Raw genomic sequence first — 25,805 nt, 5'->3', positions numbered from 1 at the left:
TTAATTGGAGAAGGGTAAATTATGAGGCTATAAGGCTAGAATTTGCGGGTGTGAATTGAGATCATGTTTTTGCAGGGAAATGTACCATGGACCTGTGGTCGATGTTCAGGGATCTCTTGCAGGATGTTAGGGATAAATTTGTCCTGGTGAGGAAGATAAAGAATGGTAGGGTGAAGGACCCATGGGTGACTAGTCAGGTGGAAGAAGGCAGCATACATGAGGTTTATGAAGCAAGGATCAGATGGGTCTATTGAGGAATATAGGGTAGCAAGAAAGTTTAAGAAGGGGCTGAGGAGAGCAAGAAGGGGGCATGAGAAGGCCTTGGTGAGTAGGGTAAAGGAAAACCCCAAGGCATTCTTCAATTATGTGAAGAACAAAATGATGACAGGAGTGAAGGTAGGACCAATTAGTGATAAAGGTGGGACGATGTGCCTGGAGGCTGTGGAAGTGAGCGAAGTCCTCAATGAATACTTCTCTTCGGTATTCACCAATGAGAGGGAACTTGATGATGGTGAGGACAATATGAGTGAGGTTGATGTTCTGGAGCATGTTGATATTAAGGGAGAGATGTTAGAGCTGTTAAAATACATTAGAGCAGATAAGTCCCCGGGGTCTGACGGAATATTCCCCAGGCTGCTCCACGAGGCGAGGGAAGAGATTGCTGAGCCTCTGGCTAGAATCTTCATGTCCTCGTTGTCCACAGGAATGGTACCGGAGGATTGCAGGGAGGTGAATGTTGTCCCCTTGGTCAAAAAAGGTAGTAGGGATAGCCCAGGTAATTATAGACCAGTGAACCTTACGTCTGTGGTGGGAATGCTGTTGGAAAAGATTCTTAGAGATAGGATCTCTGGGCATTTAGAGAATCATGGTCTGATCAAGGACAGTCAGCATGGCTTTGTGAAGGGCAGATTGTGTCTAACAAGCCTGATAGAGTTCTTTGAGGAGGTGACCAAGCATATAGATGAGGGTAGTGCAGTGGATCTGATCTACATGGATTTTAGTAAGGCATTTGACAAGGTTCCACTCGGTAGGATTATTCAGAAAGTTAGAAGGCATGGGATCCAGGGAAGTTTGGCCAGGTGGATTCAGAATTGGCTTGCCTGCAGAAGGCAGAGGGTGGTGGTGGAGGGAGTACATTCAGATTGGAGGTTTGTGACTAGTGGTGTCCCACAAGGATCTGTTCTGGGACCTCTACTTTTTGTGATTTTTATTAAGGATCTGGATATGGAGGTAGAAGGGTGGGTTGGCAAGTTTTGCAGATGACACAAAGGTTGGTGGTGTTTTGGATAGTGTAGAGGGTTGTCGAAGATTGCAGAGAGACATTGATAGGATGCAGAAGTGGCAGATGGAGTTCAACCCGGAGAAGTGTGAGGTGGTACACTTTGGAAGGACAAACTCCAAGGCAGAGTACAAAGTAAATGGCAAGATACTGTACTTGGTAGTGTGAAGGAGCAGAGGGATCTGGGGATACATGTCCATAGATCCCTGAAAGTTGCCTCACAGGTAGATAGGGTAGTTAAGAAAGCTTATGGGGTGTTAGCTTTCATAAGTCGAGGGATAGAGTTTAGGAGTCGTGGGGTAATGATGCAGCTCTATAAAACTCTGGTTAGGCCACACTTGGAGTACTGTGTCCAGTTCTGGTCGCCTCACTATAGGAAGGATGTGGAAGCATTGGAAAGGGTACAGAGGAGATTTACCAGGATGCTGCCTGGTTTAGAGAATATGGTTTATGATCAGAGATTAAGGGAGCTAGGGCTTTACTCTTTGGGGAGAAGGAGGATGAGAGGAGACATGATAGAGGTATACAAAATATTAAGAGGAATAGATAGAGTGGACAGCCAGCGCCTCTTCCCAGGGCACCACTGCTCAATACAAGAGGACATGGCTTTAAGGTAAGGGGTGGGAAGTTCAAGGGGGATATTAGAGGAAGGTTTTTTACTCAGAGAGTGGTTGGTGCATGGAATGCACTACCTGAGTCAGTGGTGGAGGCAGATACACTAGTGAAGTTTAAGAGACTGCTACACAGGTATATGGAGGAATTTAAGGTCGGGGGGGGGGTTATATGGGAGGCAGGGTTTGAGGGTCGGCACAACATTGTGGGCCAAAAGGGCTGTACTGTTCTATGTTCTATAAGATCTCCCCTCATTCTAAGTGCTAGGAAATAAACATAGAACAGAGAAATCTACAGCACATTGCAGGCCATTCAACCCACAACATTGTGCCGACCATGTAACCTACTCTGGAAACTGCCTCAAATTACCCTACCACATAGTCCTCTATTTTTCTAAGCTCCATGTACCTATCTAAGAGTCTCTTAAAAGACCCTATTGTATCTGCCTCCACCACCATCGCTGGCAGTGCATTCCATGCACCCACCACTCTCTGTGTGAACAAATTACCTCTGACATCTCCTCTGTACCTACTTCCAAGCACCTTAAAACTATGTCCCCTAATGTTAGTCATTTCAGCCCTGGGAAACGGCCTTTGACTATCCACAAGATCAATGCCTCTCATCATCTTATACACCTCTATCAGGTCACCTCTCATCCTCCTTTTTTTCCAAGGAGAAAAGGCCAAGTTCACTCAAACTATTCTCGTAAGGCATGCTCCCCAATCCAGGCAACATCCCTGTAAATTTCCTCTGCACTCTCTCTATAGTATCCATATCCTTCCTGTAGTGACCAGAACTGAAGAAAGTACTCCAAGTGGGGTCTAACTAAGGTTTTATATAGCTGTAACATTAGCTCACGGTTCTTGAACTCAGTCCCAAGGTTGATGAAGGCCAACACAGCATATACCTTCTTAACAAGACTGTCATCAGCTTTGAGTGTTCTATTGACACGGACCCCAGGTTCTCTCAGATCCTCCACACTGCCAAGAATCCTATCATTTGTATTGTATTGTCTTCAAATTTGACCTACCAAAATGAACCACTTCACACTTATCTGGGTTGAAGTCCATCTGCCCAGTTCCGCATCTTATCAATGTTCCGCTGTAACCTCTGACAACCCTCCAGACTATCCACAGCACCCCTAACCTTTGTGTCTTCAGCAAATTTACTAAACCACCCTTCTACTTCTTCAGCCAGGTCACCGACCTCCATGCAGAAAGCATTTGATCAGGTTCCCCATGCAAGGCTCCTTCAGAAAGTACGGAGGCATGGGATCCAAGGAGACCTTGCTTTGTGGATCCAGAATTGGCTTGGCCACAGAGGACAAAAGGTGGTTGTGGATGGTTTGTATCCTGCATGGAGGTCGGTGACCAGTGGTGTTCGGCAGGGATCAGTTCTGGGACCCATCCTCTTTGAGATTATTATGAATGACTTGGATGAAAAAGTAGAAGGGTGATTTAGTAAGTTTGCTGAGGACACGAAGGTTGGGGGTGTTGTAGATAGTCTGGATGGTTGTCAGAGGTTACAGTGATACATCGATAGGATGCAAAACTGGGCTGAGAACTGGCAGATGGACTTCAACCCATATAGGTGTGGAGTGGTTCACTTTGGTAGGTCCAATTTGAAGACAGAATATGATATAAATGGTTAGACTCTTGGCAGTGTGCAGGATCAGCGAGATCTTGGGGACCGTGTCGATAGGACACTCAAAGCTGCTGCGCAGGTTGACGGTGTTGTTAAGAAGGCGTATGGTGTGTTTGCATTCATCAGCCGTGGGATTGAGTTCAAGAGCCGTGAAGTAATGTTACAGCTATACAAGAACTTGGTCAGATCCCACTTGGAGTATTGTGTTCAGTTCTGGTCGCCTCACTACAGGAAAGATGTGGAAACTATAGAAAGGGTGCAGAGGAGATTTACAAGGATGTTGCCTGGATTGGGGAGCATGCCTTATGAGAATAGGTTGAGTGAACTCGGCCTTTTCTCCCTGGAGTGATGGAGGATGAGAGGTGACCTGATGGAGGCGTATAAGATGATGAGAGGCAATGATCTTGTGAATCAACAGAGGCTTTTTCCCAGGGCTGAAATGGCTAGCACAAGGGGGCATAGTTTTAAGGTGCTTGGAAGTAGGTACAGAGGAGATGTCAGGGGCAAGTTTTTCACATGTAGCCAGCAGCAGAGGTGGAGGCAAATACAAAAGGATCTTTTAAAAGCCTCTTAGATAGGTACATGGAGCTTAGAAAATAGAGGGCTACGCGCAAGGGAAATTCGAGTAGGTTACATGGTCAGCGCAACATTGTGGACCGCTAGGCCTGTAATATGCTGTTTAAAAATAATTCTATGTTCTAATAAAAGGAAAGGTACATCGTATCTGTAATTTCTCCAGTTAGCAGACGATTTCCCTCCAAGCCTCTCCGATGTAGTGGGGAATCGCGTACGAGGCAAGTTACAGCAGTGGTTTGCCACTGCCTTCTGCCGGGTAGTTTGTCAAATTGATTACAGTTAGAAGTTCTCCTTAGTAAGTGATTTTCCTCTAATCTACTTCACTTACAAACTCATCATTAAGAGTAACAAACACTATTTACAAGGTGAACAACTTATGTTTATTCTCACGAATTACAATTTAAATATTTTCCAAGTCAAAGAATTAAAGTGAATAATACTTCAAAACAACTCAATAAATGATTTAAATTTCAGCACTGAACAGTACGGAATCTTTCAAAGAGTTAAAGCCATCCAGAAATTGGGATTTAAAAAAATCTTAATAACAATGTTCATTCTCCATTATTTAGTTGCAATTAATCAAATACACAAGAATCTCCCTTCACTGAAGGGATTTCTGCTTCACAAACTACTTTTGTCTCTGTGAATATTGATGAGGCCTCTGTTGGTCAGGGTCGACCATGGATGTTGCAGCCTAGCTGTCTAGATACGTCACAGCAAATTGAAACAGACAGCCTATAACAAATGAGTGCTATAAACTGGAATTCAATGTTGACACAATACATTGCAAAAATTACACATTTTATGAAAAGCAGTTTTTCAAATATCAGATGTCAAACTCCTCAAAACAAAATTGTGGCTGGTACAGCACAGTTCATAATATTTGTGGATGCAAGCTTTGTACTGAGACTTTTCTAGCCATTTTTACCGCTTCCGTTCTCCCTTCTGTGTTCTCTTCTTCTCCTTTTCTTTCCTTTCCTGCTTTGCAAGCTTGTCTTTTTCTCGCTGCAGTTTATCTTGCTCTTTCTTCTTCTGTGCATCTTCCCGAGCCTTTTCTCTTTCTGCTTTCTTTGCAACAAGAACAGCTTCAACATTTGTATTTTTGAAAAGAGCTGTAGTTAAATTAAGAATTTTTTTCCAATTCATATTTCTGGTAAACAATAATAATTTCAAATAAGTCCAAATGCATATTATGGAACTGGAAGTAAAATATAAGTTACAAAGAGTATTAAAACAACTTGATCTCCCTTTTTTCATTATTTTACATGAGATACGTACATGTATCATTTAACCCATTCCACTACTTTGCTTTTTAAAATTAGATATCATCAAATATAATGTGGTTCTCATGTATTAATTATCAGATTTATTTCTCAGGTCATGTGGGTTACAAATGAATAATAATGGAAAGATAGCAGCCCCATCATCTCCTCAGCTTTTTTTTTCTCCAGTTCAGCTGAAGGGTTTTGGCTCGAAATGCCAACTGTATTCTTTTCCACAGATGCTGCCTGCCCTGCTGAGTTCCTCCAGCACTTTGTGTGTGTTGCTTGGATTTCCAGCATCCGCAGTGCAGATTTTTTCTTGTTTGTGATTGGAGCCCCATCATTAAGCTCATTTTTTGAAAAAGTCACAAAAGCATTGGCAAATCTTTCCTCATCCTGAATTGATTTTTGTAATTAATGTTCTGGAATATGATGCCCAGAATTTAGAGTATACGACAAGATCTGCAGCCCTAAAACGAGCAAAATTGGCATTTTCTCTGGAGGTAGAGTGTTCCTGGACCTCCAACACAAAGTGTGCCTAAATGTAGTAACTTTCTTCAATTAATTACAAGCATTTAATGCACAATGTAGTTTGTATAAGTGGATGACTCACTGTGCACCAGCTGTTTCAAAGAGCAATCTAGGTAGCTTCAACACTAAATTCTTCCCCAATATCCCTGCAATTTGTTTTCTCTTCCCATTATTCAGTTTTTTTTAAAGCAATCTTTGAATCCACAATTTCATTAAGAAACTGCAAGGGTAAAACAATGGTTATGGGAATTATATATAGGTCTCCAAATAGCAGTCAAGATGTGGGACTGAGATTGCAAAGGGAGCTGGAAAGGGCTTGTAACAAGGGTAATGACACAATTGTAATGGGGGACTGCAATATACAAAGGGATAGGGAAAATCAGGTGGTGTCGGATCGTAAGAGAGGTAATTTGTTGACTGCCTACACAATGGCTTTTTAGAGCAGCTTGTGCTCGAGCCTACTCAGGGAAAGGCTATCTTAACCTGGCTGTTGTGTAATAACCCAGATCTTATTAGGGAGCTTCACGTAAAGGAACTTTTAGGAGGCAGTGGTTATAATATAATTGAATTCATACTGCAATTTGAAAGGGAAAAGAATCTGTCTCTGGCTATCCATCCCAGAGGATGATGATAGTTCCTTTCAGTCAGTTAGTGGGGTGGTACCCCACTCCTCAGAAAGGAACAGCGTGTGCGTGAGTGGATTTTAGGTGAGTAGGGGGGTTGCACAGGTCCAGACCCACCCTCTCGACATCCCCTCCTGGATCCAGCGGCATGGTGGAGTCCAAGACGGCTGGGGAAAGTTCTGTTGCGGTGAATGGTCAGACCAAGCTTCGATGCAAGGGATGCCCTTTCCACGCTTCACGGCACGTGTTTGCTAGATGGCCGTTGACCCTATGAGAGGGTTCATCCACCCTTTGACAGGTCTTGTTTTTCATCCTGCAGGGTGTCTAGCCACCCTCCTCACCAGGCAAGCCTGGTGGGGGAGCCGGTTTAGTCGCCAACCACCCAACCATGCGACAGGTAGTACTGGGTTACATGGTACCAGTAACACTCAGACGAGTGACCTGACCAACTGGGGGGGGGGGGGGTGGAATTGGCAGATGCTGTTGGGGATGATGGCACAGCAGAGGTGGCTGAAGTTTCTGAGAATAGTTCATAAGGTGTAAGATAGATATGTCCCACAGAGGGGGACATATCTTTTGACAAGGTCCCACACAGGAGATTAGTGTGCAAACTTAAAGCACACGGTATTGGGGGTAAGGTACTGATGTGGATGGAGAATTGGTTAGCAGACAGGAAGCAAAGAGTGGGAATAAATGGGACCTTTTCAGAATGGCAGGCAGTGACTAGTGGGATACCGCAAGGCTCAGTGCTGGGACCCCAGTTGTTTACAATATATATTAATGACTTGGATGAGGGAATTAAATGCAGCATCTCCAAGTTTGCGGTTGACATGAAGCTGGGTGGCAGTGTTAGCTGTGAGGAGGATGCTAAGAGGATGCAGGGTGACTTGGATAGGTTGGGTGAGTGGGCAAATTCATGGCAGATGCAATTTAATGTGGATAAATGTGAAGTTATCCACTTTGGTGGCAAAAATAGGAAAACAGATTATTATCTGAATGGTGGCCGATTAGGAAAAGGGGAGGTGCAACGAGACCTGGGTGTCATTATACACCAGTCATTGAAAGTGGGCATGCAGGTACAGCAGGCAGTGAAAAAGGCGAATGGTATGCTGGCATTTATAGCAAGAGGATTCGAGTGCAGGAGCAGGGAGGTACTACTGCAGTTGTACAAGGCCTTGGTGAGACCACACCTGGAGTATTGTGTGCAGTTTTGGTCCCCTAATCTGAGGAAAGACATCCTTGCCATAGAGGGAGTACAAAGAAGGTTCACCAGATTGATTCCTGGGATGGCAGGACTTTCATATGAAGAAAGACTGGATGAACTGGGCTTGTACTCGTTGGAATTTAGAAGATTGAGGGGGGATCCGATTGAAACGTATAAAATCCTAAAGGGATTGGACAGGCTAGATGCAGGAAGATTGTTCCCGATGTTGGGGAAGTCCAGAACGAGGGGTCACAGTTTGAGGATAAAGGGGAAGCCTTTTAGGACCGAGATTAGGAAAAACTTCTTCACACAGAGTGGTGAATCTGTGGAATTCTCTGCCACAGGAAACAGTTGAGGCCAGTTCATTGGCTATATTTAAGAGGGAGTTAGATATGGCCCTTGTGGCTACGGGGATCAGGGGGTATGGAGGGAAGGCTGGGGCGGGGTTCTGAGTTGGATGATCAGCTATGATCATAATAAATGGCGGTGCAGGCTCGAAGGGCCGAATGGCCTACTCCTGCACCTATTTTCTATGTTTCTAAGTGGTTGACAAGGGAAGTTAAGGACTGCATAAAAGCCGAGGAAAGGGCATATAAGGTAGCAAAAGTGAGTGGGAAGTTGGATTGGGAAGCTTTTAAAATCCAACAAAAGGCAACTAAAAAAGCAACAGGAAGGGAAAAGATGAAATATGAGAGCAAACTAGCCAATAATATAAAGCAGGATACTACAAGTCTTTTTTCAGTTATATAAATAATAAAAGGGAGGTGAGTTGATATTGGGCCCCAGGAAAATGATGCAAGTTAGGTAGTAATGGGGGACAAAGAAATGGCAGGTGAACTTAGTGGGTATTTTGTATCTGTCGTCACCGTGGAAGACATTAGCAGTGTGCCAGAGGTCCGTGAGTGTCAGGGAGCAGGAGTGAGTGCCATTGCTATTACAAAGGAAAAAGTGTGAGGCAAACTCAAAGGTCTTAAGGTAGATAAGTCACCTGGACGAGTGGACTACATTCCAGAGTCCCGAGAGAGGTTGCTGAAGAGATAACAGATGCATTGGTCATGATCTTTCAGTAATCACTTGATTCTGGTATGGAGCTGGAAGACTGGAAGATTGCAAATGTTTCTCCACTCTTTAAGAAGGGAGGAAGGCAAAAGAAAGGAAATTATAGGTCAGTTAGTCTAATCTCAGTGGTTGAGAAAATGTTGGAGTCTATTCAGCATGGTTTCTGTGAAGAGGAATCTTGACTGACAAATCTGTTGGGAGTTCAGGGCTGGAATGGCTAACACGAGAGGACACAGTTTTAAGGTGCTCGGAAGTAGGTACAGAGGGGATGTCAGGGGTAAGTTTTTTTTTACACAGAGAGTGGTGAGTGCGTGGAATGGGCTGCCGGCAATGGTGGTGGAGGCGGATACAATCGGGTCTTTTAAGAGACTCCTGGATAGGTGTATGGAGCTCAGAAAAATAGAGGGCTATGGGTAACCCTTGGTAATTTCTAAAGTAAGTACATGTTTGGCACAGCATTGTGGGCTGAAGGGCCTGTATTGTGCTGTAGGTTTTCTATGTTTTCTTTGAGGAGGTAGCAAGCAGGGTGGACAAAGGAGAGACAGTGGATGTCATTTACTTCGATTTTAAGAAGACATTTGATAAGGTGCCACACATGAGGCTGCTTGAGTAGATAAAATCCTATGGCGTTACAGGAAAGATACTGGCATGGATAGAGGAATGGCTGACAGGCAGGAGGCAGTGAGAGGGAATAAAAGGGGCCTTTTCTGGTTGGTGCTAGTGACTAGTGGTGTTCCTCAGGGCTCAGTATTGGGACCGCTGCTTTTCACATTGTTTGTCAATGATTTAGATAATGGAGTTGATGTCTTCGTGGCAAAGTTTACAGATGATATGAAGATAGGTGGAGAGGTGAGTGTTGAGGAAGCAATGTGATTGCAGCAGGACTTAGACAAGTTGAAAGAATGGGCAAGAACATGACAGATGGAATACAGTGTTGGGAAATGTATGATAATGCATTTTGGTAAAAGGAACAATAGCACAGACTATTATCTAAATGGAGAGATGGTTCAAACATCAGAGGTGACGAAGGGCTTAGGAGTCCTCATGCAAGACTACTAGAAGTTTAATTTACAGGTTGCATCTGTGGTAAAGAAGGCAAATGCAATGTTGGCATTTATTTCACGGGGATCAGAATATAAAAGCAAGGAGATAATGCTGAGGCTTTATAAGACACTAGTCAGGCTGTACTTGGAGTATTGTCGACAGTTTTGGGCCCTATATCACAAAGGATATGTTGTCAATGGAGACAATCCAGAGGAGGTTCACGAGGATGATTCCAGGAATGAAGGGGTTAACATATGAGGAGCATTTGGCATCTTTGGGCCTGTACTCACTGGAATTTAGAGGAATTTGGCAGGCGATCTCATTAAAACCTGCCTGATGTTGAAAGGACTAGATAAGGTTGTGGAGAGGATGTTTCCTCTGGTGGGGTTATCCAGAACTAGTGGCCATAGCCTCAAAATTGAGGGGCAACCCTTTCGAACAGAGACAAGGCGGAATTCTTTTAGCCAGAGAGTAGTGAATCTGTGGAATGCTCTGCCACAGACTGCGGTGGAGGCCAAGTCCGTCAGCATATTTAAGGCGGAAGATGATCATTTCCTGATCGGTCAGGGCATCAAAAGATATGGCGAGAAGGCGGGTGTGTGAGGTTGTGGGATACAGGATCAGCCATGATGGAATGGTGGAGCAGACTCGATGGGATGAATTGTCTAATTCTGCTCCCATGTCTTATGTCATACCCGCCAATCTCCAACTCACACTACAAGGTCATCTGCCTTATTCTGTATACTGCAGGCATTGAAATATAACACCTTGTCCTGTATTCACCCTTTTCGATTTTGTCCCCGTTACACTGCAACTCACTCCACTAACTGTAATTTTGCCCTGTCATTTGCCTGTCCTTCCTCACAGTCTTATAAAACACTTATATACCAGCTGCCCCATCCTCACCCTTATCATTGCAGTTCCCATCCTCCTGCCAAATTAGTTTAAACCCACCCCAACAGCTCTAGAAAACCCGACCGCAAAAATATTGGTCCCCCAAGGGTTCTGGTATAACCTGTCCTTTCTGTACGGGTCACACCTTCCCCAGAACATAGAAAACCTACAACACAATACAGGCCCTTCGGCCCACAAAGCTGTGCCGAACATGTACTTCCCTTGGAACTACCTCGGCTTATCCATAGTCCTCTATTTTTCTACGCTCCATGTATCCATCCAGGAATCTCTTAAAAGACCCTATTATTTCCACCTCCACCACTGCCACTGGCAGCCCATTCACCGCACTCACCACTCTCTGAGTAAAAAAACTTACCCCCAACATCTCCTCTGTACCTACTTCCAAGCACTTTAAAACTGTGCCCTCTCATGCTAGCCATTTCAGCCCTGGGAAAAAGCCTCTGACTATCCACACGATCAATGCCTGTCATCATCTTACACACCTCTATCAGGTCACCTCTCATCCTCCGTCGCTCCAAGGAGAAAAGGCTTGACTCAGCCTATTCTCATAAGGCATGCTCCCCAATCCAGGCAACATCCTTGTAAATCTCGTCTGCACCCTTTCTATGGTTTCCACATCCTTCCTATAGTGAGGTGACCAGAACTGAGCACAGTACTCCAAGTGGGGTCTGACCAGGGTCCTATATAGCTGCAACATTACCTCTCAGCTCTTAAATTCAATTCCACGGTTGATGAAGGCCAATACACCGTATGCTTTCTTAACCACAGAGTCAACCTGTGTAGCAGCTTTGAGTGTCCTATGGACTCAGATCCCAAGATCCCTCTGATCCTCCACACTGCCAAGAGTCTTATCATTAATGCTAAATCCTGCCATCATATTTGACCTACCAAAATGAAGCACCTCACGAGGATATAGTTTTAAGGTGCTTGGAAGTAGGTACAGAGGAGATGTCCGGGGTGAGTTTTTTTAACGCAGTGTGGTGAGTGCGTGGAATAGGCTGCCAGTGGTGGTGGTGGAGGCGGAAATGATAGGGTCTTTTAAACAACTCCTGGATGGCTGCACGGAGCTTCGAAAAATAGAGGGCTATGGGTAAGGCCAAGGTAGTTCGAAGGTAGGGAGATGTTCGGCACAGCTTTGCGGGCCGAAAGGCCTATATTGTGATGTATGTTTTCTATGTTTCTATGTTTAATCTGTCTCCCTACATGCTCTTTGATGTCCCTGTTACTATTGGGCGGCCTATAAAAAACACCCAATAGTTACTGACCCCTTCCTATTCCTAACCTGCACCCACAGAGACTCCGTAGACAACCCCTCCATGACTTCCTCCTTTTCTGCAGCCGTGACACTATCTCCTATCAACAGTGCCACGCCCCCACCTCTTTTACCTCCCTCTCTGTCCTTTCTGAAACATCTAAAGTCTGGCACTTTAAGTAGCCATTCCTGCCCCTGCACCATCCAAGTCTCTGTAATGGCCACCACATCATAGCTCTAAGTACTGATCCACGCTCTAAGCTCATCCACTTTGTTCATAATACTCCTCGCATTAAAATAGACACATCTCAAACCATCGGTCTGAGCGTGTCCCTTCTCTATCACCTGCCTATCTTTCCTTTCGCACTGTCTCCAAGCTTTCTCTATTTGTGAGCCAACAGCCCCTTCCTCCGTCTCTTCAGTTCGATTCCCACACCCCAGCAATTCTAGTTTAAACTCTCCCCAATACCCTTAGCAAACCTCCCCACCAGGATATTGGTCCCCCTGGGATTCAAGTGCAACCCGTCCTTTTTGTACAGGTCACACCTGCCCCAGAAGTGGTCCCAATGATCCAGAAATCTGAATCCCTGCCCCCTACTCCAATCCCTCAGCCACGCATTTATCCTCCACCTCATTCTATTCCTATACTCACTGTCACGTGGCACAGGCAGTAATCCCGAGATGACTACCATTGTGGTCCTGCTTCTCAGCTTCCTTCCTAACTCCTTGTAGTCTGCTTTCAGGACCTCCTCCTTTTTCCTACCTATGTCGTTGGTACCAATATGTACCACGACCTCTGGCTGTTCTCCTTCCCACTTCAGGATATTGTGGACGCGATCAGAAACATCCTGGACCCTGGCACCTGGGAGGCAAGCTACCATCCGTGTTTCTTTCCTGTCTGACCCCCTAACTTTAGAGTCCCCTATCACTGCTGCCATCTTCTTCCTTTCCCTACCCTTCTGAACCACAGGGCCAGACTCTGTGCTAGAGACGCGACCACTGTTGCTTCCCCCAGGTAGGCCGTCTCCCCCAACAGTACTCAAACAGGAGTACTTATTGTTAAGGGGGACAGCCACTGGGGTACTCTCTACCATCTGACTCCTGCCCTTCCCTCTCCTGACTGTTACCCACTTATCTGTCTCCCCAGGCCCCAGAGTGACTACCTGCCTGTAGCTCCTATAGAAGAGATCCCAATGATTCAGAAATATGCAATCCTGCCCCCTGCACCAGTATTTCAGCCATGCATTCATCTGCCAAGTCATCCTATTTTTACCCTCACTGGTGCATGGCACAGGTAGGTATCCAGAGATTACTCCCCTGGAAGTCCTGCCCTGGGAGCCCCTTTATTCTCGATTCATGTCCTCCTCTCACTTCCTGCTTGTATCGTTGTTACCAGTGTTTACCACGACTTCCAGCTGTTCACCCTTCTCTTTCAGAATGCTGTGGACCCAATCCAAAACATCCCTGCCCCTGGCACCCGGGAGGCAACCTGCCATCTGGGTGTCTCTGTTGCACCCGCAGAATCTCCTGATTGCTCCCCTAATGATGGAATCCCTCATCACTACTGCAGTCCTTTTCTCCCCACCTTCCCTTCACCTGTTCACTCCGTCTCCGTCTTCTTCCCCCCACCACACCCCAACTCTATCCAAAACGGCATAGTTATTATTGAGGGAAACGGTACAAGGGATATTCTGCACTGGCTGTCGATTCCCTTTTGCTCTCTTGACAGTCACCCTAGTAACTACCTCCTACAACTTAGAGTGACTACCTCCCTGTAGCTCCTATCATCTCCTCATTCTCCCGAAGGTCTTTGACCTTTACATGATCTCTGAAGAGCTGCAGCTCAGTGCACTTTATGCAGATGACGTCATCAGGGAGACTGGAGGTTTCTGAATGTTCCAAGTCACACAAGGATTACACTAACTCTCGACCCATTCCCATTATCTATGTACTAACAAAAAAGGAAACTTACTGGAAAACTTACTTAGACCCTCCACCTGTGTTTGCCCAAGCCTGTTGAGCCAAGGCCTGACCACTCCAACACTCACCCTGTCAACAATAGCTGCTCTGCTTGCACATCCTTTCTTTTTATTGGCTCAAATAAGGCTCACTCCCCTGACGAGAGCTGAAGTTTTCAAATGGTTCCCGTTCTGCAAGATGTCATTCTCTCACTACTTCAATTAGATACTGCAAACAAGACTTCTGGTTTTCAAATGACTCCCGTCCTGCACAAGATGTCACTCTCTCACTCACTACTTCAAACAGTAACTCACTCTTTACTTGAAAGATCAAGCATTTGAGGGTTCTGGGGAATTGACACAGAAGAGGAGTTGAGGCTGGCATAAATTAGCCATGAATGTATTGAATGGTAGGGCTGGCTTTGGGCCTAGGTGGTTTACTCCTGTTTCCATTTCTTTTGGTTAAATGTTCTAGAATGGCCTATAATTAATAATTACATGGACACAATTTTTTTTAATGGAAATGTAAATAGTTTTGCTGAGATTACAGTTGAAGCTCACTTCCACTCCCCTTCTGATCCTGTTTCAACTTAAAATGAAAACTATTTTAAACTGACACTCGACAAAAATCACAAAAAGTAAATAAAAGCAATAAAAATATTCTTAAAATGCTCCACAGAAATCTGAAGAAGCATGCAACAAATTTATCATAAACAGCATAACTGCAGTATTTTGAAATGTTACAAGCACAAAATATTTGATTAAATTACTTTAAGAAATCATACACCAAAATGTGTTAGAAAAAGGATACACTTATCACTATCAAAATTAAATGATCCATTTCCTCCATGTCCCGCTTCATCTTCAGTGTTTCAGTTAAAGAAATTAAATGTTTAAGCTGTGAAAAACAAATAAAACAAGAACTGGTGCATTCTAGCATTTGTTTGGTAAGTCATTTCAGATATAACACAACAATTGAATGCAAAGGGCATTTACAATAAGACTGATTGGATCCACTCCTACATTTTGAGCTCCAAAATGTTACATGTAGAATTTGCAAGGAGAAAACAAATGCAATATTTTCATTGAAAAAAATGAAATAGATCACACAAAGTGACTAAATGAATTAGCTTGCAGACAAATTACTCCTGGACAATATACTACAACTAAATGTAGCTTCATTAAATCAAATGATACACAGGATATTAGCTTGATCAATATTAATTCAATTTAGTCAACAAAATGTTTGGTAGAATTTAGCAATCTCACTAAATTGTTACAAAAATTGATTGATGCAGATAATGTACGTTATCACACTTCAGTAACTGTTCGTGACATAGGAAACCTTGAATTGTTTGGTTGAGTGGCTGAGTTTTTTTGTAATTTTTTAAATTGAATTTCATCATCAAACATTTCTATAAGATGTATTTCAGATACTGTACATATATCATATAATATTTATCTGAGGTATACACTTAAAGGAGAGGAAAGAACAAGCAAAAGGAGAAAACTATGTACAAAGTAGGGAGTGATCTTTTTTTTTAACAATATATTGATTCATGAGAATAAAATCAGGCCTATGAGGTGTCATGTAGTTAAACCATTTTTTCCAGTATGAATAAAATTGTTCCAACTTATGATTAACAGATGCTGTTATCTTCTTCATTTTGTAAATGTCCATTGTAATTTCCATCCATGCGTTTAAAGTTGGGCTCTCCTGTGATAACCATTTCCTGGTAAGGGTCTTTTTACCAGCCACCAGCAGTATATTCATTAAATATTTATCTCTTTTCAACCATTCTTGAGGTATATACTCAAAATGTATGGTCTCACTTTCTAAGGGTATTTCACATTTAAAGATGTCTTGTAGGGCATTATGTATCCCACTCCAATAGTCTTTAATAACGGGGCATTCCTGGAAAATATGATAATGGTTTGCATTTTGATTTCCACAATTTCTCCAGCAAACAGGGGAGTTACTATTATAATGGGATTTCTGAGAGGGTGTAATAAGATATCTTATCAAGTTTTTCCACCCGAACTCCCTCTATTTCTGTGAACTGGTACACTTACATTGATATCTCCATATTATTGTCCAGTCTTCCTCAGATATTATTATCCCTCCTTCCTTCTCCCATTTTGTTTTAATGTATGAAGTCGAATGTGTTTTAAGATTTGACAAACCCTTATAAACACTTGAAATTATTCTACAGTTCTGTTGTCTGAATTATATGCTTTTCTAAATAGCTCTATCAGACATGTACTTGCCTTGGTTACATTTTTAACCGTCCTATTAACATACTGTCGCATCTGCAAATACCGGTAAAGGTCTTGTTTTTCTAATAAGTGTTTCTCTTTGAGCATTTCAAAACTGAACAGTGTTCCTTCTTTCATTATATTGCAAATAGCTGTTATTCCTTTAGCTGTCCAGTCCTTAAATCTAGCATCCAGTTTATTCGGCGTAAAATCCGAGTCATATGCACACCATTCAAGAATTGCAATGTCTCTCTCTAGTTTATAATCTTTTATAATAGTCAAGTGGTTAAGGCATTGGACTAGCAACCTGAAGGTCGTGAGTTCGAGCCCCAGCTGTGGGAATGTGTTGTGTCCTTGAGCAAGGTACTTCATCACACATTGCTCTGCAGCGACACTGGTGCCAAGCTGTATGGGTCCTAATGCCCTTCCCTTGGACAACATTGGTGTCGTGGAGAGGGGAGACCAGCATGGGCAACTGCTGGTCTTCCATACAACCTTGCCCAGGCCCGCACCCTGGAGAGTGAAGACTTTCCAGGCGCAGATCCATGGTCTCGCAAGACTAACGGATGCCTTATAATAGTTTTCCATATTTTAAGAGTCCATTTCACCCACGGGTTGTCAATATTATTTATGTAACTTTGTAGGTTGTTATCAGCCAAAATTGCCTGTATGGGGATAGAAAGTATCCTCTCCTCAATGTTTTTCCATTGAGCGTCGTATGATGGGTTGCACCAGCATATCACAGCTCTCAACTGTGCTGCAAAATAACAATCTCTAAGAGAAGGTAGGCCCCATCCTCCCCTTTTCCTTGGCTAATTGCAAACTTTTGAGACGAACCCTAAGCCATTTAACTTGCCATATATATCTTGATAGCATCTTGTTCCATTCATTGAATTGATTTTGGTTAATCTCTGTTGGTAGGGTCTGAAAGAGATATAGCAGTCTGGGCAGTATATTCACTTTAATAGATTCAATCCTTGAACTGAGACCAAGAAAAGGAATTAGGTTCCATCTTGTTATATCTTCCTTAATTTTTTTTATATATAGGCTGATAATTGCATTCTGATAATTTTGCCAAATCTTTTGGCATAATGATGCCCAAATATTTGACGGACTCTGTTTGCCATGCCCAAGGATATCTACTTTCAATTTCTCTTGGTGAGCTATAGTTATATGAAAGTAATTGGGTTTTATCTATGTTGATCTTGTATCCTGATAATTGACCATATTGTTCAAAGGATTGCATCAATTTAGGTAAAGAGTTGGTTGTCCTAGATAGATCAAAATGTCATCTGTGTAACAGGCCAATTTATGCTCTGTCCCTTTAATAGTAATTTCCCTGATATCTTCATTTTGTCTGATGTAATGCGAAGAGTAGCGGTGACCATGCACAACCCTGTCTTGTGCCCCTTTCTAGGGTAAAACTGTTAGATAAATATCCATTGAATTTAATCCTAGCAGTAGGATTGTCATATAGTGCCTGTATAGTTTTAATTGTGTCATGTAGACCAAATCTATGTAAAACTCTGTAAAGAAAATTCCAATTAACCAAATCAAATGCCTTTTCAGCATCCACGCTTATCACTATTGCTTCAACTTCATTTTTTTTATATGACCCATAATGTGAAGTGTGGTTTGTATATTGTCTTGTGTTTGGCGTTGTTGTATAAAACCTGTCTGATCATTATGTACCAGTGTGGGTAGAAACTCTTCTAATCATTTGGCCATGATGGAGGTAAATATTCTATAATCCACATTAAGAACAGATATTGGTCTAAATGACCCACATTCCATTTTATCCTGCCTTCTTTCAGTATAGCTGAGATTATCGCTTCCTTCCAGCTGGGTGACATTTGCGCCTTTCTTAGGGCCCAGTTCAGTGTGGGGAGTAAAACAGGAATTAACTCATTTCTAAACTCTTTATACCACTCTGCCGTATATCCATCTGATCATGGTGACTTGCTTAATTTAAGCCTACTAATTGCAGTTTTTAGTTCAGCTTCAGTTGTGTCAGCAGTCATCGTTCTATTTTGTTCTTCGCTTAAAGTGGGTAACTCTAAAGAATTCAGCAAGGTGTCAATTTGGGTTATGCTTCCTCCTGGAAGTTTGGAATACAGTTTTGTAAAACATTTCAAAAACTTCTTGAATTTCACTTAGCTTATTTTTTTTTATCACTTTTGTTCTTGGATCCCTAATTCTATGAATTGTATTTTCTGCTATTTTTTTTTCAGTTTCCACGCCAGTATTTTCATAGATTTAGATCCACTTTCATAGTGTCTCTGTTTCAGAAACAGTAAATTTTTTCTAATTTCTTGTGTAGCCAAACTATTAATTTCATTCCTAATTTTAAAAATTTCCTCTAGTGTACGGTGTGCCAAACTCAATTTGTGTTTTTTTTCCTAGTTCCTTCAGCTTATTTTGTAATTCCTCTAATGTTCTATTCCTTATTTTTTCCTTATATGAAGATATCGCTATAATTTTCCCTCTTAAGACAGCCTTCAGAGTATCCCATAGAAAGGGAGGTGAATCCTCTCCATTATCATTGAATTCTAAGTACAAAACAATTTCTTTTTTAATTTGTTTCTTAAAATAGGGATCATTGAGTAGAGTTGAATTTAGTTTCCAAATAGTATTCTTTGGTTGTAGGTCAAAATCAACAGATAAATATATAGGTGCATGGTCACTTACATCTATTGTCCCAATTCCACAGGTGTTTATTTTGTCTTCGTCTTTTCCAAATGTTATGAAATAGTCTATTCTTGTATATACAGAATGGGGGGGGGGGCGGGTGCAGAATAATGAGTGTAATCCCTTCTGTCGGGGAAAAGGTCCCTCCATATATCAATTAGACCAACATCCTCAAAAAGTGTGTTAACTTTCTTATGGAAGGATTTTGTTTCATAGGTTTTTCTATTGGAAGAGTCTAACTTTGGTTTTAATTGTAAATTTAAGTCTCCCCCACATATCAAGAGACCTTCTGTTTCCGTTACCATAATATTAGTAATTTTCTGGAAGAAACTAATATCACTTCCTGGGGGTGCGTATACATTCAATAAAGTAACTGGATTTCAATCTATATTCCCCCTTACCAGAATATATCTGCCCGCCTTATCTCCCATTTCGAATACTTTTTCAAAATTTAGCTTACTTGAGATGAGAATAGCAACTCCTCTTTTATGTCCTGATTTATATGAGGAGAAAAACAAATTAGTGAAGCCCATTCTCTTTAATTTTCCATGCTCATTATCACTTAAGTGAGTTTCCTGCAAATGTACTACATGGGCTTGTTCTTTTTCATTTTTGATAGAATTTTACTGCGTTTGATTGGATTTAACAGCCCATTGACATTAAAAGAAATGAATTTTACTTTGTCCTTAACCATGTGTATTTATCTGTCAGTATATCATTGAAATTTGCAGAATATAACTTAATCGATCTACTCCCTGAACAAATAAGAGCCAAGAAACGCGAATAATTTAAAAAAAAAAGGTAACTAAGGTGGGATTCCACGGCTGGGGTCTCTAGATGACCCTGAGTTGAGCTGGAAGAAACATCTAGCCGTGGGGGATAGCCCCTCCTATCTGTGAGTTGAGGGCCCCTGCTGCAGTACCTATAAAAGTAAGTAAAAAAATCTATGTCCGTTACACAGAAATGATTTCCCTGTGTATTCCTCCCATGTATATATTCTCACTTAGGTGGGGAAAAAGGGAATGAATGAATGAATTTTTAAAAATTGAGTAATATAAAATCCACATCATAATACGTATTTCTCGAGATAGGTATATCACCATCTATTTTTTGCTTCCGTTTAGTTTATCAGCACTTTTAAAGTTAGCCAAACTTTGACCACGCTAATGGGCAGTCCTCTGTTCTTCATGTCTTAGTCGCCTCTTCCACCATCTGATATAGTCGTATCCCTTCTTGGTAAAATACCCTCAGTTGAGCAGGGTACAGGGTTTGGAATTTAATCTTTTCTTGCTTTGATATTCGTTTTGCTTCGGAATATTCCTTCCGTTTCTGTAGTACCGCTGGGGGGGTAATCATGATCGAAGTATATTAACTTCCCGTTCCAAAACACCCTCTTCTTACCTCAGGCTCTTCATAGAATCTCCTTCTTGCTCTTGAATCGAAGGAATCTAAGTACCATTGAGCGCGGTTTACTTTCTCTGTCTCCAGAAGGCCTCGGGACGAGTGAACGATGTGCGCTCTCAATTTCAATCACCATGGTCTGGGGAATCTCCAGCACTTCCCGCAGCAGCTTGTCTACAAAGTCCATCATCGACAATCCCTCCGCTCCTTCGGGAACATTATAAATCTTGATATTTTTCCGTCGCGATCTTCCCTCCTGGTCAAGCAATTTACTGTCCTGTTGATTTAATATTTTTATTGTCTTACTTAGTATCTGTTCCACATTTTGCACGCGATCTTCCACCTTCTCAATTCGAGTCTCTGCCACCGCTATTTTCTAATTGACATTGGCGAGCTCTGACTTTATATCATTAAGTTGCTGCTTTATATCTTTTTGGACTTCCCTTATTTCTTCCAAAATCCTTATCATATTTGCCGTTTCACCTGCGTGAGGCCCATCATCAGCTTCACCGCCACGAGCACGTGTAGGAGAGCTGCGTGCTGCACCTCGCTCTTCCATAGGCTCCGCAGTGCTGCTTTTTAAATCTCCATTCTTTTTCCCCATTCTTGCCCCCCTTATCAATTCAGATATTTTCGAAAGATCTTATATTTGATGGATTAACGGGGCAAAATATCCGTTTTTCCAAAGGAGCTATTGATTTAAGCTGCCATTCTGAACGATGATGTCACCGGAAACCCATCGAGTGGCTCAGCTTTATGGCTAGGTTTTCTTAGTTTCATAAAATTCTACTTCGAATTTCAACCTTATGGATTGCTGGAATGCTGTACTGTGCTTTACTACTGTACATGATCTTATTAAGAAGATAAAAATGAAAAAAAAAATACTGCTACACATAAGGTTTTCAAAACTATTTTGATGCACTGACCAACAAAATTACAAGAGTCCTGCAATATATACTAGCATATCACTATTAACTCATAACAGAACAAAGGTATAATGTTGTCACTGGAACAAGTAAACATCTACCATAAACATAACTAATTTTCCCAAGTTTGCTTACTCTACATTTGTAGCTGCACCCGAATTTCAAAACTGTATGGAAATATGACTCTACAATTAATCTATATAAATACTGCACAACTCATTGTTAGAAGTGACAGCAGTTCTAATGTTACCGACATTAAAAAGTTACCAGAAAAGGGAATATTTTCAGAAGATTCAGACAACTAATATAATGGGAGAATGGATCAGCTCATGATAAAATGGTGGAGCAGACTATATGGGCTGAATGGCCGACTTCTGCTTCTTTGTCTTTGGGAAGTAAGGTAGTGCAAAAAAACCAAGAGGCAGGTCCGGATATTTGGATGGTACGGCCCAGATTCGGGTCAGGGTCCGTTCAGCAGTCTTATCACAGTTGGAAAGAAGCTGTTCCCATACCTGGCCGGATGAGTCTTCAAGCTCCTGAGCCTTCTCCCGGAGGGAAGAGGGACGAAAAGTGTGTTGGCTGGGTGGGTCGTGTCCTTGATTATCCTGGCAGTATTGCTCCAACAGCGTGCGGTGTAAAGTAAGTCCAAGGACAGAAGATTGGTTTGTGTGATGTGCTAGGCTGTGTTCGCGATCTTCTGCAGCTTCTTCCGGTCTTGGACAGGACAACTTCCATACCAGGTTGTGATGCACCCTAGGAGAATGCTTTCTATGGTGCATCTATAAAAATTAGTGAGGGTTTTAGGGGACAGGTCAAATTTCTTTAGCTCCTTGCTTTTATATTCTATTCCCCTTGAAATAAATGCCAACATTCTATTTGCCTTCTTTACTACAGACTCAATCTGTAATTAACTGTCCTGGAGACTTGCACGAGGACTCCTAAGTCCCTCTGCACCTCTGCTGTTTGAGCCTTCGCCCTATTTAAATAATAGTCTGCACTATTGTTCCTTTTACTAAAATACATCATCATACATTTCCCAATGCTGTATTCCATCTGCCACTTTTTTGCCCATTCTTCCAATTTGTCTAAGTCCTGCTGCAATCACATTGCTTCCTCAGCACTACCTACCCCTCCACCTATCTTTGTATCATCCGTAAACTTTGCCACAAAACCATCAATTCCATTATCTAAATGACAGTGTGAAAAATTGTGGTCCCAATACTGACCCAAGGAACACCACTAGTCACCGACAGCCAACCAGAAAAGGAGATGAGTTATACATCTCTTGTTACATGCATGTGCAGTTCAACTCTTTGAGTGATTATGCAGAAAGTTTGAAGTTAATAACTCATCTCCTTCTACCTTAGGCCACGAACTTATCAATCACTCCTGCTGTGGACCACTTTCTGGAGGTCCAAGACACTGACGTCTACAAAGAAGGGATCCGTATGCTCCATAACCGCTGGACTAAGTGTGTACATGTAGGAGGGGACTATGTTGAAAAATAAATGTGCTGGGTTTTCTAAGATTGACTCCTTCTACCTTTGGCCACGAACTTATCAATCACTCCTCATACAGCATTATAGTTAATTTTCCAGTTAATTATGCACCTTTTATTAGGACAACAGGTTCACTGTTCCATTCTGTTTCAAAAGAAAATCAAAATTTCCTAAATTTATGCTGTCAGATTTTCACTTTCCATGATCTCCACCAACTGGTCAAGATAGCGCCAGCGAATGATTCCTCGGGCGACATCTTTGAGATAGTCAACCATTTCAGTTTATCTTTGTCTTCTACTTATTCTTTTCATCTTAATTTTGTTTTTGAAACTGTTAGAGCCCGTGACTTACAGACTGTAGTTCAGTCGAGTGAACTAACGCTCAGTCTTCCCAAGAAAACTCCAGGAGAAAATTGCGAGCACCAGCTACCACAAGGAGAAGTTCAGAGATGAGATGAGGGGCCATGACCGACTACATTTCACACCGATTAAAACGTCCAGGAAGATTGAAACATCTAGGCGAATGCGGAGGAGAGCAAGAGGTTCTTGGAGAGGCCGCTGGTTCGTGTAGCTTCCCTCGGAGGGGCCGCTGGGACCCGATGCTCTCAGAGATGTTATAGAAATTCTGAGATTTATGGATAGGACTGTAGTTCAAACTAACTGTAGCTCATGTTGGCCTCTTTCAGCTCTATGTTTCTTTTTGTGCTCTCACCCATTCTTTCTTGTTGCTGATTGGCTGGCTGGGGTTCATGCTGCTGCTTCTCCATGTGGGTGATCTGTGCGAGGGAGGGGTGGGGTTTCCGAGTTTTTGTTACTTTTTCTTCTCGTGTGTGGGGGAGATTGATGTCTTTCTTTCAACTACTTCTATGGTTTCTATATTTTATGACTATCTGGAGAAGACAAATAAGACCATAAGACATAGGAGCAGAATTAGGCCATTTGGCCCATCGAGTTTGTCCGCCATTCAATCCTGGCTGATCCTTTTTTTCTATCTCCTCCTCAACCCCAGTTCCTGGCCTTCTCCCCGTAATCTTTGATGCCGTGTCCAATCAAGAACCTATCAATCTCTGCCTTAAATACACCCAACGACCTGGCCTCCACAGCTGTATGTGGCAACAAATTCCACATATTCACCACCCCTTGGCTGAAGAAATTTCTTCACATCTCTGTTTTGAAAGGGTGCCCCTCTATCCTGAGGCTGTGCCCTCTTGTCCAAGACTCTCCCACCATGGGAAACATCCTTTCCTCATCTACTCTGTCTAGGCCTTTCAATATTCAAAAGGTTTCAATGAGATCACCCCTCATCCTTAAAAATTCCAACAAGTACAGACCCAGAGCCATCAAATGTACCTTGTATGATAACCCCTTCATTCCTGGAATCATCCTTGTGAACCTCTGCTGGACCCTCTCCAATACCAGCGCAACTTTTCTAAGACGAGGGGCCCAAAACTGTTCACAATACTCAGGGTCAGGCCTCACCAGTACCTTATAAATCCTTGCTCTTGTATTCTAGACCTCTTGAAATGAATGCTAACGTGGCATTTGCCTTCCTCACCATCGACTCAACCTGCAAGTTAACCTTCAGGGTGTTCTGAACAAGGACTCCCAAGTCCCTCTGACTACCAGATTCCTGGATTTTCCCCCAGTTTAGAAAATAGTCGCAAATTTATTTCAACTACCAAAGTACAGGCGGGGGGGGGGTGCTAGTCCGCATGCGTATGGATTAGATGTGTTTGGTCAGTGCTCCTCTCCAAGGCCTTGATAAAATTACTATTATACCGTGTTTTATTCATTCATAGGCCAACAGTGTATGTCTAAACTAAGTGTCTGGAAAAGTTTGAAAATGCCAAAGGCAAATAAAGCCAAGACCACCAACTGCCAAACTATCAAAGTTAGTGTTAACAACGGGTCAGTAAAGAAATTCTCTGCTTTTGAGATACCGCCGGATAAAACTTAACGCCATGTGCAAGGAATTAGGTCAGGAGATTTCTGAGTCAGTTCTGCGCGGCATTAACGACCGCTTTGATGTTTTTGAGACCAAGTTTCATGCGCTTGTGGCCTCCCAGGCTGACCTACAAGCCCGTGTGGCTAATCAAGAACTAACCACCAGTGACCTTGAAACATGCGTGCAAGAGCTTGAAGCTAAGTATTCAAAGCTAATGAGACAAAATAGCCAGCTTGAAGCTAAAGTGCATGACTTAGAGTCTCATTCCCAGAGACATAATATTAAGATTGTAGGGATACAAGAGGGCGAGGAGGATGGTAAACCTACTGAATTTGTTTCCAGACTGATTCCCAAGTTGCTCGGGGAAGAGCATTTCCCGTATCTGGTTAAAGTCAATCGCACGCATCGCTCTCTGTAGCTGAAGCCGGCTGCTGGCACTAAGCCGCGCACCATCTTGGCACGTATCCATCACTTTCAAGTGAAAGAGCTGATCCTGCGCTGCAGCAGGCTACAACCCATGGAGTACAAGGGAAATAAGGTCTTGATCTTCCCGGAATACAGGTGTCCCCCGCTTTTCGAACGTTCGCTTTACGAAACCTCACTGTTACAAAAGACCTATATTGGTACCCTATTTTCGCTTTCAGAAGGTGTTTTCACTGTTAGGAAAAAAAAATTCAGCGCGCCCCGAGCAGCCGCTCTCCCCCGGGTTCGGAACTGCATTGCTTTAACACGTGCCTGTGAGCAGCCGTTTGCAAGATGAGTTCTATGGTATCGGAAAAGCCTGAAAGAGCTCGTAAAGGTGTTACACTTAGCGTAAAACTAGCCATAATTAAGCGCTTTGATCGTGGTGAACGAAGTAAGTACAACATGAGTATGGCTTGTGGAAGCTGACGAACATGATGTTGAAGAGGTTTTGGCATCCCATCACCAAGAACTGACAGATGAAGAGCGGATGCAATTGGAAGAAAAAAGGATAACAATCGAAATCGAATGAGTAATGATAAAGTACGACTTTAATTTTGAAAGGGTACGTCGGTTTAGGGGATATTTGCAGGATGGTTTGAGTCCTTATTAAAGAACTGTGTGATAGAAAAATGCGTGAGGCTCAGCAGTCAAGCAAGCCTTCCACATC

The 25,805-nt window shown here is 42.6% G+C and overlaps 1 protein-coding gene across 1 annotated transcript in view; it reads right to left on the bottom strand.

Annotated features, from left to right (window-relative positions):
• Positions 1–4,382: 4,382 nt before the first annotated feature.
• Positions 4,383–25,805, bottom strand: part of ccdc43 (coiled-coil domain containing 43) — a 78,008-nt gene continuing 56,585 nt past the window's right edge. The window contains exons 4-5 of the mRNA XM_063037679.1: positions 14,771–14,826; positions 4,383–5,223 (exon numbers count right to left, since the gene is read on the bottom strand). Coding sequence (XP_062893749.1) covers positions 5,036–5,223; positions 14,771–14,826 — 244 coding nt within the window. The 3' untranslated portion in view covers positions 4,383–5,035. The remainder of the gene's footprint in view (positions 5,224–14,770; positions 14,827–25,805) is intronic.

Source organism: Mobula hypostoma, chromosome X1, assembly GCF_963921235.1.
Source record: "Mobula hypostoma chromosome X1, sMobHyp1.1, whole genome shotgun sequence".
NCBI classification, from domain to species: Eukaryota; Metazoa; Chordata; class Chondrichthyes; order Myliobatiformes; family Myliobatidae; genus Mobula; species Mobula hypostoma.
The sequence above is the reverse complement of the archived record's forward strand: the minus strand, read 5'-3'. Positions and strand labels throughout refer to the sequence as shown.